Consider the following 14849-nt stretch of genomic DNA (forward strand, 5'->3'; position numbering starts at 1 on the left):
TTAGGATTAAGTAACAGAGTTCAGGAGTAATGTTAAGTCATTCACAGAATTCAGGAGTCAGAATTAAGTAACACGCAGAGTTCAGTAAACAGGCCAGGAGCCAGTAACTCTCTATCCCAGTAACAGACACCTAAAAACAGTAGGCCTGGTTTCAGATAGGTTAGCGGATCTTTAGACACGCGTAACCTATCTGATTAACGATCCGCTGCCCCAAGTTTTTGAGGCGAGTGCTTAATTCAGAAAGCACTTACCTCAAAACTTATCGTAATTCAAATTCCGTGGCTAGGGGGAGTGTACTATTTAAATCAGGCGCGTCCCCGCACCGATCCAACAGCGCATGCGCCGTCCACAAATTTTCCCAGCATGCATTGCTCCAAATGACGTTGCAAGGACGTCATTGGTTTCGACGTTAACGTAAATTGCGTCCGGCATATTCGACACGTAAAAGACACGGAAGCGCCACCTAGCGGCCGGCCTGGAGTTGCAGCCTAAGATCCGACAGGTGTAAGTCACTTAAACCTGTCGGATCTTAGGGATATCTATGCGTAACTGATTCTATGAATCAGTCGCATAGATACGACCGGCCGGCCTTAGAGATACGACGGCGTATCAGGAGATACGCCGTCGTATCTCCTATCTGAATCTGGCCCACTATATATACTGTATATAGGAAATTGGGAAGAATGGTAACCATAGACCATGCCCTCCTATTTTACCACCTTCTCCATGACAAACATTCTGAGGAGGGGGATCCTGTCATTCATCTGCCTTTTTCACTCACAGTGCATTTTGTATTCCAAGAGCATCAAAAAAAAAACATGCAAAGTCTGTCAAAGTCAGAGCAAGAGATATTCATGCTGTGGCTGCATTATAAAGAAAATTAACTGTATACAGGCAGTCGCTGGGTTACGAACATAATAGGGACTGTAGGTTTGTTCTTAAGTGGAATCTGTGTGTAAGTCGGAACACTGCATTTGTAAGTGTAACTTCAGCCTGTGCAGGGATGTGGGATGTTTTTACGGGCGCTTCTGGGCATGCAGTTATGTTATCCAGGGCTCTTCTAGCCATGCAGTACATGTAGTACTGCAGTGTGGGATGTGTCCAGGCGCTACAAGATAGCTGCTCGGAAGTATTCAGGACCAGCGTAGAGCACAAGCGGCCAGCGTTGAGGTCCATTCATAAGTAGGAGTCGTTCGTATATCGCGTGTTCGGAACTGCCAGTGTTTTGTTTTGATGCAGCTTTAAAGTATGTAGCTTATTTAGGCTGAAGGTTCAATGGGGTATTAATAAGAAAAAGTGCAATAACCCAAAGTAACTATAGTAAGCAGTTAGTATTGTTCTTTTTTGCATGGCCTAATCCAGGGGTAGGCAACCCCCGACACCGGTGCCGCAAGCAGCACACAAAGCCTCTTTTGCCGACATTCGACTCCCTCCCCATCAACAGAGCAGTGCAGGGAAGTGTCAGTGAGACCCGCACCTCCACCAAGGGGGAGGCACTGTGTCCCCACACATTGTTAAAGATGGGACACATTGTCATACTTATACTATGTTGAAAATGTAAATATTAAGGATTTTCAAGAAAAAAAAAATGGCCATAGCACGATCTGCCATCTCCTCTAGCCGGGAACAGGAATCGGTTTGAAGGAATACTTTTTTCTTATGCAGGAGGGGGGCACAGCACACATACTTATCCTGCTATGTAGTTTTCCCCAAACTGATGATTGCAGATGCCACAAAAAAAGTGAGACTTTTGCATGATCTGTTAAAAAATTGTTGGATTGGGCAACTGCCATTATTTCGAGCACCTTTACTCACATATGGACTTTCAAATCTACTGTCATTAAACTCTTGAAAAAAGTAGACAACAAAAACAGAGGTTTTCAAAATGCAGTAACTTGTTTTGTGTATTCAAAATAGATCATATCTAATAAAACAAAATGTTGTACTTATTTTTCATACTTGGTAGTCCATGAAGTGGTAACTCCTTGTTTTATTATTACAGATTGAAGATATTATCACCAGAATGCAAGATGATAAAGCCGGTGGAGTACCTATCCGAACAGTTAAAAGCTTCCTGTCGAAAATCCCAAGTGTGGTTACAGGTAAAGACATTTCCTTTTCCTTCCTTTGATGTATCCATTTTTTTTAGAACACAGAATGAACATGCAAGTTAAATCAGGTGAATACTTCCAGCAATGTTGTGGCATTTGAAAACCTCATGCTGATTGGAAAGATAAATACAAATAGGCAGAACATTCCTTACAAAGAGGTATAAGCAATTCAGAATTAATATAATTATATCATAAACATTTAAAATTGGAACTTGAGGCCAATATATAAAATATGCCAGTTAATCTGGTTATGTATTTATTGAAGCATCATGCAATGTATATTTAAATGCAGCTAGTGAAAGTACTTGAATTTGAATTAAATTAGGAACACTGTTGCTAGATTACACAGGTCTGGTGACACTGGCACTGGTGTGAATAGGGATCAGGGACACTGTTGCTTACACTCATCTGGTGACACTGGGACTTGTGGCAATCAGGAACACTTGCTGGCAGCTGGTGAATCTGACACTGGTATGGATAGTTATCAGGAACATTGGTGCTGGTTTATACTGGTCTGGTGACACCGGGACTGGTGTGGCTGGTAATAAGGGACACTGGAACCAGCCATACATAGAAGAAATGTGTCCAGTTCAGCAGGAACCGGCTGAATTTTTATCCATGTTGTGATGGACGTGCTAAAATGAAAATTTTATTTTATGTTATGATTAGAATCACTGAAATATTTCTCTTTCTATATTCCTTATACTGTTAATTTGTTTCATACGCATTATGCATATGTATGTATGGGAATGATCAATACTGCTTATTTTCCTTGATAAGATTTGTCAGATATCAGATATTGTTTTAAAGTAATGAACTCAGCATTGAAAATACAAAGGAGAGCTGTTTGTTCAGAAGCCATTTCCTCTCCATTTTCCCTCCTGTTACAAATGTGTTCAGCCCTTCCCCCCCTATTGCATTCCTAGATGGCTTTTATTTCAAAACCCCCTTCTCGTTCCTTGCTCTGTATGGAAGAGGAAAACCACCCCTCCCCCCCCCCCATGTGAAGCTTGCGGAGGAAACTTGCTGAGCTGACAATGAACTTTTATGTCACATGGACTTATAAGAAGGGTGTGTGTGCATGCCCAAAAATGGACTTCCAAGGAGAAACCACCCTTTTATGTGAACTGACCAATGAGAAGCTTCATGCCAAGGACAAGCCACACAGGGGAGGAGGGTAGAGTGGGTGTGGGTGTATGATATGAACCAATCAATGCATGTTTTGTGATTCTATGCTTTTAATAAAACTGTGGGGGCCATAGCTCAGGCCTTCTCTTGGCTGTTGAACGTTGGAAGGTGAGCATGTGAAATCTTTTTGTCTGTAGATTGCACTGTCTCACCATAGTAATTTGAATCAGGCGGTAGAATGGGTTTCCTCCCTGAGAAATTGTGTCAGGAAAATAATTAGTCCACATCAATGTATGGACGCCACTGTTGAAACAACAAAACTGAACTATGTATGGGCTGGTTGCCTGTGACTGGCTCCACTAGCTTTGTTGACATATGTAAATATGTTGCTGGTGATCACAGGCTAGGAGCACTCTGTTTCCTTTCACTGCTGATCAGTGTGTTAGAGGAAACAGGGCAGTGGCTACAAAAAGCAGCCTTTGTTTACATTTGTAATTGCTGTGCTTGTTCACAGTGATCACATGGTACATGACCAATTTCTTTGGCTCTGTACTCCACTTTGTGATCTACACTGTCCAATGGACACAGTGATCTCAAAGAGCTAGAGGAAGCACATAAGCACCACAAAAGGTGCAACAGCCGTATGGCAAGACAAACCAAAGAAACAAGATTGTTTTTCCATTCTAAGTGTTTTTGTTGATTCTAAATGAGTATCGTTGATTCAAGGTGCTCTGAAGAGGTAATAATGATAGTATAACATATAGCAAAAAAGAGACTAGGTACCATATTTATCGGCATACATGCCCCTTCTAAGGCCTCGTACACACGATCAGTCCAAACCAATGAAAACGGACTGAAGTTCAGTTTCATCGGTCCAAATGGACCGTGTGTACACCCCATCGGTCTGTAGTCCTTCAGTCCAGAAACAGAGAACTTGCTTTAAAATTGGACCGATGGACACCTGACCGATAGGTCAAAACTGATGGTTAGTACGCAAAAGCATCGGTTCCAAACCCGGGCATGCTCAGAATCAAGTCGACGCATGCTTGGAAGCGTTGAACTTCATTTTTTTCAGCACATCGTTGTGTTTTACGTGACCGCGTTGGACTCGATCTGTTTTTGAACTGATGGTGTGTAGGCACATCAGACCATCTGTAGGCACATCAGACCATCAGACTGCTTCATCCGTGAACCGATGAAACTGAACTTCAGTCCGTTTTCATCGGTTTGGACTGATCGTGTGTACGAGGCCCTAAAGGGACGTTTCAGGAAAAAAAATATTTTAAATAAAGAACTTTGAAGCAAAATAATGGTCAGTGGCCATCAATGCAGCCTGATCAATGCCCATCTGCAGCCTCAAAATTGCCCATCAATTCAGCTTGATCAATGCCCATCTGCAGCTTCACAATTGCCCATCAATGCAGCTTGATCAATGCCCATCTGTAGCCTCACAATTGCCTATCAATGCGGCTTGATTAATGCCCATCTGCAGCCTCCCCATTGCCACGAATGCAGCCTGATCAATGCCCATCTCAGGGAGGGGGGCTGCATGAGCTCCATCAGATTACATACAGCGAGAATTTCCTGTTTACTCGGCAGCCTCTTTAATACAAAGTCCCACCTCCTGGACCGGCTTCCATGATAGACAAAACACTGGTCCAATGCTGGCCCAGGAGATTACATACAGCGAGATTTTCCTGTTTACTCGGCAGCCTCTTTAATACAAAGTCCCACCTCCTGGACCGGCTTCCATGATAGACAGAACACTGGTCCAATGCTGGCCCAGGAGACGGGACTTCCTATTACAGAGGCCACTGAGTAAACAGGAGATTCTCGCTGTATGTAATGTGATGGCGCTCATCCCGCCCCTCTCCCTGTTCTCTCCAAGGCAGTCCAAATTGCAGTATCGGCGTATAACACGCACACGTTATTTGCAACCGATTTGCAAGGTGAAAATGTGAGTGTTATACATCAATAAATACAGTAATTTTTTTTCCTATTTAATTATTATTTAATAATTACAGGTACTTATATAGTGCCAATGATTTTACGCAGCACTTTACATATATATGGCACATTCACATCAGTCCCTCCCCTTAAGGAGCTTACAATCTAAAGTCCCTAGCTCACATTCATACATACATATTCTAGGGTTCATTAAGAAATCTAGATTGAGACTCTCTACCCCCCTCATTGTTTAGACTGTTCAGATCTGTGGTTATTACTCCCAAATTTGAAAATGTGTTTTCTCCTCATTGTGTTGGCCAGTTCTACCATTGGATAGTGAAATTGTTGGCTCCTTCTTGTGATTTCACCTTGCATGCTAGCATGGCTAGCTGGTTAACTTCCCTTTAAAGGGATTTCTCCTATGATTGATTGATTGCTTGCTTATAGTACACATAAGAACAAATAAAATATAAATAGTGCTGAGCTTAACAACAACTCAATAATAAGTAACAGTTGTATGTTTTATAATACTGTGAAAAACTGGTAATATGAAATATAGACATTCAAGTAATTGTCCACCAAAGTCCAATGTGAAAAAGTGTTCATAAAGTGAAAAAAAAAACTGAATCCAAATTCTGGTAAATTTGCAGACACTGGCTTCATATAGTGCAGTGTGTACCACCTCCTGCACCACCACTTGTGCTTGTGAGTCTGCTCACCTTCATAGAAACCTCCACATTATAAGATGTTTCATGGTTTAGATTGTATCATTCTCAGCATCACCTCAATCTGCTCCGCCATATGGACAGGGAATTCTCAAAAGTTTACTCTCACATGCATCCACTCAATTCACTCCACGTTCTGATGGGAAACTCTCAAAGTAATAATACCAGATCAAGTCACATACTTTATTGCTTTCGTAAATAAATGCTCACACATAAGAACCCATAAAGAAATCAAATATACAACTGGATATGCTACACCAGGGACACCAGATTTTAGTCACATAGATTTGTTTCACGCATCCAACCTGTGCTTAATCATTACCAAAGTAACTTTTCAAGTTTGCAAGGCTACCATCTGGTCTTAAATTCTTTTCTAGGTTTTAGAAGGTGCATATTCAGGTCTCCTCTGATGCAAGCGTTAACATTGAACTCTTTAGGTTTCTTGTTAACTGCTTGCTGGCCGCCGCACACAGATATACGTCTGCTGCATGGCACAGACAGGCAAAAGGACGTATATATACGTCCCCTTAAGAATTGACATTGTGGACACGCGCCCGCCGTGAGCTCCGTGACTTCGACCGCGGGTTCTGCGGACTCGATGTCTGCGGGCATACCCGCGATCGTGTCACGTTGAGGAAGTACGGGGAAATGCTGATATAAACAAGCATGTTCCTAGTTTTCCTAGTGACAGGACAGTGATCACAGCTTCCTGTAATCGGAAGCTGTGATCACTGTCATGTCAAACACAGCCCATTCCCCCCTACAGTTAGAAGCACTCCCTAGGGCACACTTAACCCCTTCAGCGCCACCTAGGTTAATCCCTTTACTGTCCGTGTCATTTTCACAGTTATCAGTGCATTTTTATAGCACTGATCGCTGTAAAAATGACAGTGATCCCAAAAATGTGTCAAAAGTGTCTGATGTTTCCGCCATAATGTCGCAGTCACGATAAAAATTGCAGATCGCCGCCATTACTATTAAAAAAAATAATAATAATAAAAATGCCATAATTATATCCCCTAATATGACGAAGAATACACATCGGCCTAAACTGAGGAAAATGTTTTTTTTATATATTTTTGGGGGATATTTATTATAGCAAAAAGTAAAAAATATAAAAAAAAAAAATTGTCGCTCTATTTATGTTTATAGCACAAAAAATAAAAACCACAGAGGTGATCAAATACCACCAAACGAAAGCTATATTTGTGGGGAAAAAAGAACGTCAATTTTGTTTGGGATATACGTCGCACGACCACACAATTGTCAGTTAAAGTGATGCAGTGCCGAATCGCAAAAAGTTGCCTGGTCTTTGGCCAGCAAAATAATCTGGGGCATAAGTGGTCAAAGCGGAGTTCCACACGTTTTTTAGTTTATTAAAAGTCAGCAGCTACATGAAGCATAGCGTTCTTTCCTTTCAAGAGAACCGCGGTTCTTTTGAAAGGAAAGTCTGTACACTCGGGCAGCAAGAGATTCTTGCCAAGAATCTCGTCAGGGAAAACTACATTTTTTTCCTGACGAGATTCTTGCCTGTGTGTACAGGGCTTCATATTTACAGCGACTGCACTTCCAAATGCACTTTCAGTGTAATTTGAAGTGCATTTTGCATTTGTAGTTTGCACTTATAGTGCAAAGTGGATTTGCCTTTCGTAAATAACCCCCTTAGTGTGGCTTATTATAAAGGAAGCAAAATGGAACTAGAGGCAGATAGCAGTCACTACGATGAAAATTAAAGCAAGGGTTTAGTTAGTAAACATGGGTAACACCATCCATTCCTTCATTTTCATTAATAAATCTCAAATGATTTCTCTTTTAAAGCACTGACGTCCTTTTCACAAACCTTTTCTTATTCTTTGACAGTGGAAATGGAAATGCTCTGCACACACCACTACAGCAAGCACTCAGAAAAAAACATTCTGCATATATATAGCTCTGAAGAAACATTAGTAAGAATAAGAATCACAGCCTGACTATTTTACATGCTGTTTTCGAGGCACACAACTGCAGCTTTCTTTGTTACCCAATTAATTCTGCTTGAGCTACACGCTGTCACAGGGACTTACTCCAACAGATAATAGCAGTGGCGTTTCTTGAAAAATGTCAAAATATCAAGAGTGTTAAACTAGACGATGATACATTTCATCGTTATTTATTACAGTTCCCTCTGAGAAAGGGAAATGCTCTAGCCTGCTTTCTGCCCTGGAGCAAACAAAGGGAGGCGTCACTTGCTATTTATTCCTAATTTTATGGTACAGCGCTCACCCCACCTCTGCAGCAATCATGGTTTTAACCACACTGCATCTTTGCTAATCCTATGCTACTGGAATTTGGCTGTGACCCATTTACAGTCGGTATGCTCCAGAAATACTGGCCATACACAGCTAGGACTTCTTAGAAAGGCTGCACTGTAAATATCAGATGTTATAAGTAAACACGGCTCTTTGAAGCATTTGAACTGTTTAAAAACAAAAGCGCACAACACAGTAGATAAGCAGTTATTTCGGTAGTTTAAAGAGCAGTAAGGATTTCTACAGTGCAATAATCCATAACAGCCAATCACAATTGTGATAACTAAGGTCAGATAAATAAAGGATACATTGGGGGTTATTTACGAAAGGCAAATCCACTTTGCACTGCAAGTGCACTTGAAAGTGCACTAAAAGTGCACTTGGAAGTGCAGTCCCTGTAGATCAGAGGGGGACATGGAAGGAAAATAAAAAACAGCATTTTAGCTTGCACATAACTGGATGGTAAAATCAGCTGAGCTTCCCCTCATTTCAGATCTACCCCTCAGATTTACAGTGACTGCACTTCCAAGTGCACTTGTAGTGCAAAGTGGATTAGCCTTTCGTAAATAACCCCCATTATGTTTTATTGCTACTTTGTGAGTTTGCATATTGCTATTTATCTTATTACATAAGCCTGTTAGAATGCAAGTGAGGTTGGTATGCCAGTCTTAATAATTGAATTTACTTTTACTGCTATGGGGGCGGCAGGATCACATATATGTATATATATGTGGTTGTGCACTTCTGCCTGCAGGGGGCACTCTGCTTCTGCTGTAATTATTTACAGCAGAACTCTGCTGTGATTATTTACAGCAAAACAGAGCTCTGCCTATGTAAACAAGGCAGTGTTACTGCAAAGCAGGGACCTAAATCCTTTTCAGGGATCTTTTTAGAAGTACTGAGGTGCAGGAGGTTTGACAGATTTTCTTGTACAACGAGTTTTTTTGAAAACACATCAACAGAAAAAAAAATGCAAAAAAAAAACAGTGGTGGACACACCATGAGTTATCATGTATAGAACTGGAGGCATCAGAAAAGTTAGTCCGTAGTCCTCAGATTGATCCAGATCCTAGGAATCCAAGGGCGGACGTAGAAGACCAGCAATAGGATGTCCCAACCTCATGGGTCCTGCTAAAGTGACCTTATGCTGGTTTAGATAACATACCGGCTAACACACCGGAGTATATGTAGAACTTAAAAGCAAAATGGCTATTCAATGTGCAACATTACAAAAAGGAAAACAAACTTAAAAAGGCACATAACAGAGAATAACATTCACCAAATTGTAAAATAAACAGCGCATCATGTGTCCAAGACCAACAGGACCGAGCCTGTGGGCCTGAGCCACAAAGAGAGTAAAGAGAGAGAGGGTGAGAAGAAAGAGAACCAGCTAGAAGAGTAGCATGAGCAAATAATATTGAAGAGAAAGAGAGAAAAAATAAAAATAAGATAAAAAATAAATTAGGAGAAGAGGGGAAGGGGGTCCATGGGGTGGGGGGAACATAGGCTCATCAGAGAGAAAGTAGTGTTGGATCAAAACGTGAAGGGTGGTTGTGAGCCACCCAGGGTTGCAATACCCGGAGGAATTTATCGTGGGTGTCCAATAACACGGCAGTAAGTTTCTCATTAACCATAATATCATTAACACAATTTTTAACAGCTACAAAGCTGAGGACCGGGGTCTTCCAGGCCCTTGCTATGGTCAGTTTAGTTACAGTAAAAACATGTGCCGCCAGCTGGCATTCAGGTGTGGAGAAGCCCTGTGATCGGTTTCCACAAAAGGGCCTCAAAAGGGTCCCTCTTTAAATTGGTGTTAAAGAGTAGGGATGAGCCGAACACCCCCCTGTTCGGTTCGCACCAGAACTTGCGAACACACCAAATGTTCGTGTGAACTTTAGAACCCTGTTAAAGTCTATGGGACTCGAACATTTGAAATCCAAAGTGCTAATTTTAAAGGCTAATATGCAAGTTATTGTCCTAAAAAGTGTTTGGGGACCTGGGTCCTGTCCCAGGGGACATGGGGACATGTATCAATGCAAAAAAAAAGTTTTAAAAACGTCAGTTTTTTCGGGAGCAGTGAATTTAATAATGCTAAAAGTGAAACAATAAAAGTGAAATATTCCTTTTAATTTCGTACCTAGGGGGGGTGTAAAGTTAGCATGTGAAATATTGCATGTTACCCGTACATAGAACTGTCTCTGCACAAAGTGTCATTTCTGAAAGGAAAAAAAGTCTTTTAAAACCGGACTCGCGGCTATAATGAATTGTTGGCTCTGGCAATTCAAAGAGAATTCATTCATAAAAAAAAAAAAATAGCGTGGGGGTCCCCCCAAATTCCATTACCAGGCCCTTCAGGTCTGGAATGGATATTAAGGGGAACTCCGCCGTCAATTTAAAAAAAAAATGATGTGGGGTTCCCCCCAAATATCCATTCCAGACCCTTCAGGTCTGGTGTGGATTTTAAGGGGAACTCCACCCCAAATAAAAAAAAATGGTGTGGAGTTCCCCCAAAAATTCACACCAGACCCCTTATCCGAGCACGTTAACCTGACCGGCCGCAGAAACTGAACTGTACCAGGCCACATGCCCTCAACATGGGGAGGATGTCCCCATGATGATGGGGACAAGGGCCTCATCCCCACAACCCTTGCCCGGTGGTTGTGGGGGTCTGCGGGCGGGGGGCTTATCAGAATCTGGAAGACCCCTTTAACAAAGGGGACCCCAGATCCTGGCCCCCCCCCATGTGAATTGGTAATGGGGTACCCCTACCATTTCACGAAGGAAGTGTAAATAGTTGGAAAAAACACACACACACACCATAGAAAAAAGTCCTTTATTAATAAAAAAAAAAGGAAAAAAAATCCAGCGGTGGTAATCTACTCGGTCCCAGCTCCCTGCTCCAACGTTGTCTGTATCCAGCGACGTGTGATCTCCGGTCCAGCGATGAGAAGATCCATCCATCCAGAGCGCAGCCACGCCGACCTCCTCTCTCCGCTGGACACAGCCCAGCGAATGACACGGCTGAAGCTGTGACATTTCTTATATAGGGGAGGCGGGGCCACCCGTCACGTGACCCCGCCCCCTCTGACGCACCCTCTGCTACGTCACTGGGGAAGCCCAGTCTTCCCCCTTTCTTCAGAGGGGGCGGGGTCACGTGACGGGTGGCCCAGCCTCCCCTATATAAGAAATGGACCCTGGAGCAGGTCCACCAGATGTGTGCCATTGTACCCTCCTGAGAGCATCCACGGAAGCATAAAGGGGAATAGGATGGTATAAATTCGCCAATCTGGCCGGGGTATAGTACCACCTATAAAACACTTTGTAAGCGTTTTCCAAAAAGAGAACATTCTTAGATTATTTGGACAATGCTATGGTCATAGTCTGCCAGTCTTCTGGATCGAGTTGCTTCCCAAGCTCAGCCTCCCACTGAAGGTGATAAGGTCTCAATGGTGGTTTCTTAGAATTGATGATAGCTGCATAAATCAAAGATATGAGACCCGAGGAATCGGGGCGCGATCTACATAAACTTTCGAAGGGGGTCATCGTATAGGGGGTGGATTGAGATCTGATAAGATGTTGGAGAAAATGTTGGAGTTGTAGGTAACTATAATGCACCCTAAGGGGAATATCGTGAGAGGAACGTAAAACCGTAAAAGGAAAAATCTTGGTTGGCCTGGTATATACAACTAATATGGTATATTAGGCGGTCTGGTATTGAAAAATTGATATACAACAAATTCCAGTGTTCATTAATGAACAACGTATATTATGTACCCACTCCTATCTGAATGGATTGATTGATCAAAAAACTTAATACCCCAATTCCCCAAATTGGCCACATTTTACACCCTCCCTAAGATCCATAAGAATCCTAAAAATCCACCGGCAGGCCGATCATTTCTGGAAATGATTCATTAACTGAAAAGGCGAGCAGATATGTGGACTCCTTTTTGATGCCACATGTCATCTGCCTTCCATCTTACATCCGGGACACACAGGATCTGCTGAGACACATTGAGGGGACTCATTTTCCCCCAAATGCCCTACTCTTGGCTGTGGATATAGAGGCATTGTACTCTTGCATCCAGCACGAGCAGGGCATCCGGATGATCAAGTCCTTTCTAAAAGAACAGGATCATACCACCTGGTCTCATAATGATTTTTTTTAGATTCGCTTAAGTTCATACTTACCAGAAATCACATTATCTTTATGAACCAGGCCTATTTGCAAAGGCAAGGGGTGGCTATGGGCACTTGTTGTGCCCTGTCTTACGCCAATTTATACCTAGGCGGTTGGGAGAGGTGGTTATTTTCTGATGAGAAATGTGCTTTTTGGTTGACCAAGATACAGTCTGGTTTCGTTTTATTGATGATCTGCTAATTGTGTGGATGGGGTCTAGAGATGATTTTTTAGAATTCTTGGGTGCCCTCAATACCAGTGAGTTTAATCTGAAATTTACACACACCTTCAATCCCACTGAAATTGCCTTTCTGGACTTGCTAATTTGTATCAATGAGAATGGCTATATTACAACTGATTTGTATCATAACCCCAGTTTGGGCAATACCATTTTACACGCCCACAGTTCTCACCCAGCCCCGCTCATTAGAAGCATACCCTATGCTCAATACCTGCGCAGAAATTGTTCATCTGAAGAAGATTTTTTTCATCGATCCAATTTGTTACGATCAAGATTATCCGATAGTATTTTAAAACTTTGTAGAGAAAAGTTACTTATCCTGTTCAGTTCCCCTTAAATCTTAAGAGAAATTGGTATTGCCTGGAATGTGTTTGCTTTCATACAAAGTGACCAGAAAGAGAGTGAGACTTATCCTAAACTGGTATCGTAAAACGATCCCCAGTGGGTTATTAAAAGCAGTCAGAAACATCTCAGACATGCTTAACCTATGGATGCACTCTCACTTAGACGTGCAATAGTAAACTTTGTAGCTTTGATACAACAGCCTGTGACACATCTGTGCGTTATTTTTGGGACATCTTACATTTTCATTTTCTTGAATGTGAATATGAAGCATTTAGTATGAGAACATTATGGGTTATTTGTGAGTGTGTTTTTAATTAGTGGTACCACCTTCATCTTCCACAGTTCAGATCTGCATTGTTCAGACATATTTTTTATTTTGCATATAATTAAAGGTACACATCAGTCAGAACTAAAAATTAAACATTGAGCTGTATGCAGAGAATTTATCCTGCCTGCCAACACAACTACGGTACTTCATTCTTCTGTAATCTGATTATCCTGTAATGGACCTGCTGGTGAGGCTAGATCAGCCCTTTTCAAGCAGGGTGCCCAGGCACACTGGGGTGCCTTGAGGTTTCTTCAGAGGTGTTTTGGCAAAACACCTAAAAATTGCCCAGAAATTGTATACAAGGTGGCGGGCGGATGAAGCCTGCCTTTAAGTTACCATTATGACCTTCTAGCTGCCAACCTCCTAACGACCAATGACATCATCAGTTGATAAGGAGGATGTCAGTCGCCTGTATAGCATCCTTGTTTGACCTTCCCTTGCCTTCCATCAGCTTTGGGCTCTCATTAGCTCAGTGATGGAGAAAAACTGAAGAAGAGAAACATTGGAATACTAGTCAGTACCAGTTTGCACCTCTAAAGTTGGATCTCCTGCATGTGTGTTTTTTTCTGCATTAAAACTCTGGGCACATCCACATACATGTACTTGGCTCTCTAAGCCCAGCCTTGGGGTCGCGCGCATGCCGCCGGCGCATGCACGCAACCCGGTCCGAAGCTCCGTGACCGCGGCCACGGGACTCGCGGACCCGATCGCAGTTGGAGTCCCGCGATCGGTCCCCGGAGCTGAAGAACGGCGAGAGCTGTGTGTAAACACAGCTTCCCCGTTCTTCACTGTGGCGCTGTCATCGATCGTGTGTTCCCTTTTATAGGGAAACACAATCGATGATGTCACACCTACAGCCACACCCCCCTACAGTTAGAAACACAAATGAGGTCACACATAACCCCTTCAGCGCCCCCTTGTAGTTAACTCCCAAACTGCAATTGTCATTTTCACAGTAAACAATGCATTTTTAATGCATTTTTTGCTGTGAAAATTACAATGGTCCCAAAAATGTGTCAAAATTGTCCGAAGTGTCCGCTATAATGTCGCAGTCATGAAAAAAAATCGCTGATCGCCGCCATTAGTAGTAAAAGATAAAAGAATAATGAAATGCAATAAAACTATCCCCTTTTTTGTAAACGCTATAAATTTTGCGCAACCCAATCGATAAAAGCTTATTGCAATTTTTTTTACCAAAAATAGGTAGAAGAATACGTATCGGCCTAAACTGAGGAAAAAAAATCTGTTTTATATATTTTTGGGGGATATTTATTATAGAAAAAAGTAAAAAATATAGCATTTTTTTTTTAAATTGTCGCTCTATTTTTGTTTATAGCGCAAAAAATAAAAACTGCAGAGGTGATCAAATACCACCAAAAGAAAGCTCTATTTGTGGGGAAAAAACAACGCCAATTTTGTTTGGGAGCCTCGTCGCACGACCGCGCAATTGTCAGTTAACGCGACGCAGTGTCGAATCGCAAAAAGGGACCTGGTCCTTTACCTGCATTTTGGTCCGGGTCTTAAGTGGTTAAAGGGTGCCTTTACTAAAAAAAAAG

At 42.1% G+C, this 14849-nt stretch overlaps 1 protein-coding gene across 2 annotated transcripts in view; it reads left to right on the forward strand.

The window, feature by feature from the left end:
- The window catches only part of RGS6 (regulator of G protein signaling 6), a 427599-nt gene that overhangs the window by 248149 nt on the left and 164601 nt on the right, over positions 1-14849 (forward strand). For both annotated transcript variants that reach the window (XM_040332702.1, XM_040332703.1), the window contains exon 3: positions 2003-2102. In XM_040332702.1, coding sequence (XP_040188636.1) covers positions 2003-2102 — 100 coding nt within the window. The remainder of the gene's footprint in view (positions 1-2002; positions 2103-14849) is intronic.

Source organism: Rana temporaria, chromosome 13 (genome assembly GCF_905171775.1).
Source record: "Rana temporaria chromosome 13, aRanTem1.1, whole genome shotgun sequence".
Taxonomy (NCBI): domain Eukaryota; kingdom Metazoa; phylum Chordata; class Amphibia; order Anura; family Ranidae; genus Rana; species Rana temporaria.